This window comes from Natator depressus, chromosome 6 (genome assembly GCF_965152275.1).
Source record: "Natator depressus isolate rNatDep1 chromosome 6, rNatDep2.hap1, whole genome shotgun sequence".
NCBI lineage: Eukaryota > Metazoa > Chordata > Testudines > Cheloniidae > Natator > Natator depressus.
The window spans coordinates 48,947,565-48,952,694 of NC_134239.1; the positions used below are offsets into that span (position 1 = coordinate 48,947,565).

At 42.1% G+C, this 5,130-nt stretch overlaps 1 protein-coding gene across 1 annotated transcript; it reads right to left on the minus strand.

Annotated features, from left to right (window-relative positions):
• Positions 1-385: 385 nt before the first annotated feature.
• On the minus strand, positions 386-4,592 carry FGF4 (fibroblast growth factor 4). Its single transcript, XM_074956982.1, has 3 exons — positions 4,283-4,592; positions 2,720-2,823; positions 386-585 (listed from the first exon to the last, which is right to left on the minus strand). Exons 1-3 carry the CDS (start codon positions 4,590-4,592, stop codon positions 409-411), a joined length of 591 nt encoding a protein of 196 aa, XP_074813083.1. The 3' UTR covers positions 386-408.
• Between the last annotated feature and the right edge of the window lie 538 nt (positions 4,593-5,130).

Here is a 5,130-nt window from a genome sequence, read left to right on the forward strand (position 1 = left end):
TTAAAAAATAAAACAAACAAATACGTGTACACCAACAAACACTGTACAACACACAAACAGTGCAAAACATTGTAATATAGGAATCGAATTTCACTTGTTTTAAAACACATAATAGCAGCACACCTGTGATAAATTTAAAAAAAGTTAAATAAACCACAAAGCAGAAGTCTTCTACAGTTGCACCATCAAATGAAATACCTTGGGTTGGGTTTTTTGTTTGTTTGTTTTTAGAAATAAAAAAAATCAGAACTATAAATAATTTTGTGGCAATATATACAGACTTAAATAATTAATTTAAATATCTTACACCTAGTCTTGCATAAAACTCTCCAATAAAAGTGCACCATGTTTTCCCCAAGCGTGGCTTGTCTCTTCCCCTGTGCTGAGGTAGGTCTGAAGGAAGATGGCTCAGATTCTAGGAAGAAAATGTGTCACTGTCATTGTGGGAGACACTTTGTTGCCTTTCTTTGTTCTTCCATTTTTGCTCAGAGCTATGTACATGCCAGGGTAAATCCTGGACTCGTAAGCATTGTAGTTGTTCGGCAGAAGAATCTCTTTGAATTTGCACTCATCATTGAAATGGGTCTGAAATGCAAAGGAGGAGGAAGGGGGGAGGAAATATTAAACATCAGGTGTGGAAATATTATTGCCAACAGGTGTAGGCCTGATCAAGGGAAATGCACAGCTGATTTTTCCCCCTAGTGATCTTTTGAAGAGATCATCCCATTGAGAAACCATGGATTCATCAAGGGTTTTAAAATCCAGATCAATCAGATATGTCCGAAGGGGATAAAAGCATCTAGTAGTCTGCCTACACAACCATGGAAATGTGTCACATTTTACCACACCTGGCAATGCAGCTTGTATAAATTTAAGGCCAAATTCTGTTGGTTTCCCCAGGTAGATCTATTCAATGGGACTTTGCCCATCAGGATTTTGACTTTCAGACCTTACATTGAAGTCAGTGGAAGTTTTGCAGGATGTAACCTTCCTTCAAGTCACCTTATTTAAATAATAGGCCCATTGATCTTTCTGACATTAAATAGATTACATTTAATATATACAGAAACCCTTGGCTTCCAAAAACATTAGCTGCACCTCCAACAATACATTCTCTAGGATATTTCAGAGCTCAGGACCCTCTAAATATTGGCAAAATGTTTTGATAGGAAAGAGGGAAGAATTTTGAAGGTACCCAGAACATTTCAGAACTGACAGTATTTTCTCCTTAAAACTTGATCTTGAATGAGAAATTTGGATCCATTGATGCTAAGAGATCAGGAAAGCAAACTGATTTGAAGGGTAAGGCAAGGACACTCTTTCTTTGCAGGTGAAATAATTTCTTATGTGGATACAAAGGGAGGCAGGTGCTTTTCCTGGATACAGATACTAGGACAGTATTGGGCTGGCATTGATAGATACTAAAGTAACTAATGGGATTATATCTATTATTGATTTTAAGCACTAGTTTTTGTAAATAAGGGCTCGACCTGCTGGAGTTAAATCTGCACTGGAGATCAGAACACCCAGGGCACACAATGCAGCCAAGACGCCTGCTTGATGTCCCTATTAGAGATGGTAACAAAGGAGCTGTTGTACTTTGAAGGCCTGATACTACTTTGACTGGAGTCAATAGCAAAATGGCCTCTTGACTGCACTGGTGCAGGATCAGGCCCTAAACTAGTTACTTTGTATATTCACATCCTCATTCAGGCAAAACATCCATTCACTTCAATTAGAGCTTTGCCGGAATTAGGGGGTGCAGGATTGGGCCCTTGTGTGACCAAAACTCCTTCAAAATGAGTGCGGAAAGACATGAAACAGAAAAGTCATTGATAGAGAAGTCAGTCTGAAAGCAGCATTCTACATACAGGATCATAGGACTGAAATGATGCTGGCCACAGAAACGTATACAAAGGGGAAGGCAACAAGCAGAGGGAAAGTTCTAAGTGACCTGAAACAAGACTTGTATTATTATTTTTAGCACCAAGTGGGTTTAAAAAGTGAAATCTTGTCCACTATTTGTTCCCAAAATCCAATGCAAAAATGCAAGACATACTTTCATTCTGGCTGAACAGATCAAATTTGTTTTTAATAAGAGGGAGTTTTGCAGTGGGAGTTTTGATGACTGTCTATCCATCATCAGAGCAGAGTGTCAGTTCTGCAGCATTTACAAAGAGTGATCAGGGTAGGTATTGATTTGGGGTGTCATAAAAGATTACAAAAAACGCACGTGGGACTGGTCACAAATTGAAGTTCCCTCAGAGAAACTGAGCAGATATATATGTCTGATTGAAGCTGTTCCTATTTGGAGAGCTTTGTTATTTATTTATTTTATATAATTAATTAATTAATTATTATGCAGACTAGCTTGTGGTATTGCCCAACAAAAGGATGACTGTGTTTGGGGATAAACTTGACAATATGGGTGGTCCCTGGCTGAGTGACTTTTACACCAGGAAGGATAGTAAGTACATCTAGTGGCTAGAAATGCAAAGAATGGCATTTACATGAAAGGCGCTACTGCAATAGCATCTCTGCACAAGTACCCCTTCCATTCACAGTAAAACAGAGTGCTTCAAGAAGACCGTGACTTCGATGAGCAATGCAGTGTAGGACTGGGGCTTGGGCGATTTAAACCCAAAACACCACAGGCGCTCTTCATGGGGGATTGATATGGTCATGTAGCCAGTCACTCGGTATCTCATATGCTACTTACAGATCCATAGAGCTTGCCTTTGCTATTCATGGCTACGAAGAGTCCACTTTTAACACCAAATAGGCTCACCACTCCTCTTTCCACTGGAGAAATTTCAAGCAGACCTATGGTGAAAAACGATGCATATGGAGTCACACAGAATATAGATACATGTATTAACCTTATCGTGGGTTCATTTAACACGAACAGTGGCCATATCAAACCTATTCCCTCCAATTAAGGCTAAATCGTGATTATTTGCCTAACATCACCCACATGCTTCTATACGTGACTTCACAGTTACTTTCTTGATGAAACAGTTCTGAAACTTTTCAAGATGATTATGTGGGTTAGGTTTCCCCCTGTGCTTTAAAGACTGAATCCCGCTCTCATTCAGTGGCTCGATAAAGTCGAATAAAACAGCTCTATCAAAAATAAAAACAACCCCGATATTTTAAACGGGAACGAGGAATCTCACTCATTGCTCAGTTTAAAATAAGTAACAATAAGTTTGTGGCAAATCAAACATTTGTCATCATGCTGTTTATAACCCCAAATCCTATTGTTTCAGTTGGGTATCAGATAAAGTCATGGGGCCAAAGGGTTAAGTCACTAACAGATGCTTTTCTATTGGACTGTGCTAACGCTTGAGAGTTGCTTTTGACTCAGGAATCCCAATTTACTGTTTGAAAACCTGGGGGTGGGGGAGGAACACCCTGCACGCTGTGGTGCTGAGCATCCAGATGCTGACGTGGGCAGAACACCTGATTATTTTCGACAGCAGGGAAAATATTGCTTTAAGCAATTCTATCCATACACAGGAGCCTCCTCCATAAATCGCTCTCACACAAGCAATCAGAGCCCTGCAGTGCCATTATTTTTAAAACAAGTCCTTGGGGGCGGAGGAAAGGACATGAACAAAAAGATTTCCCCTGATTGATTTCCAATGCTCATGCCGCTTAAGCATATACATGTGGACTTTCAAACCCAAGGCTCTGGGACTGCTGGCTAAGCACTTTTTTTTTTTACTTAGTAACCTGGTGTCTTCAGCAGGACCAATGCCACTGATTTGGGGGACTTGATAACCCAATTCAAACCTGATCTCGAGGAAGTCAGTCGATGCAGCTCGAGTTTGATCGTGCATTCTTAGGACCGACTTTCAGCTGACTTTGGAAAGCTTTCTGTAAGCCGCTCACAATACCTAGGTAACCAGCTGCAATAATAATTTTTCCCTCTAAAGGGGCCCTTGTGTGTTTCTGTGCAGAAGGCTCTAATATACAAAGTGCAACACACGCTGGGAAAGCGAATCTATTTTCCGAACAGGGCACCAAGAAGGAAAAGTGTCAATACAGCCAAGTGCCCTTCAGCTGACTTCCACCTTTTCCAAAAACTACAGAGCCCCACAACTCTTCATTTGGTCCCTCTAAGAAGGGGAGTTTATGAAAGTCACCAGCTGAAATGTCAGGAATCAGGTGAGACGCACTTCGAAGTGCCAAAGCCCCCCTGTCATAAATCCCCTCCGCCCCCCGGAAAATTGACAAGGTGAGGGAAATTAAAAAAGAAGAAGAAGAAGAAGCAACTTACTGTATCGATTTTCGTTGTGAATCCCGTTGATTCTGCCGTCTGGCAAGACTTGGATGTGAAACCCGATGCCTACGTTACAGTAGAGACGTCGCAGCCTCTTGATGCCCAGCAGATAGTCACTGTCCCGGCTGATCTCTTTCCTCTCCCCCGGGAGCCTGGCCATGGAGCGGGAGAAGAGAGTCTCCCAGCGCCACTCCAGGGTGTCGTTGTGCTGGGCAGAGAAAGGAACGCAGCGCACCACCCAAGGCGAAAGCAGTCCCAGGAGCAAGATTGGCAAGAAGGCCGAGGGGAGAGTCATCCTGATCAACATGGGCAGCACACGTGGTTAGAAGGGAGTCAATTGCTCTAAAAATACACTCGCCTCCGAGCTCCCACTTTATACTTAGATCAAAGAAAAAAAGGGAGACGAAGTAGCAAAGGAGGGATCCCAATAGCTCAGTCACCAAAGGAGCTGTGGTTTCCCTGGTCAGGTTGCATGGGGAAGAAATCCTGTGAGCAAGGGGAGGAAAAGCGGAGGGGGGGGGGGGAATCGACTCAGCTGAATCTTATTCTGAACTTGATCTCAACTCCAGAAGTCTTGTCTGAAGTGTTGATCTTCTTCTATAGCTGCTCAGCCATAGCGCTTTAGCCCTAGCCACGATATTTATATATCCATGTGCGTTGGTACCTATTACATCACCACCTACTGCTCTTTGCTGCAGCGTTCAATCCAGTTCAACAGAAGTCAGATTATCACCCCCTAGATGCTAAACAACTTCGAATCGTGTCTTGAGGGGAGAGGAAGGGGGACTTTTTTTTTTCAACTAGCAGGAAAGGCCAACTTTAAAAAAGAAAATGTCACATTTTGC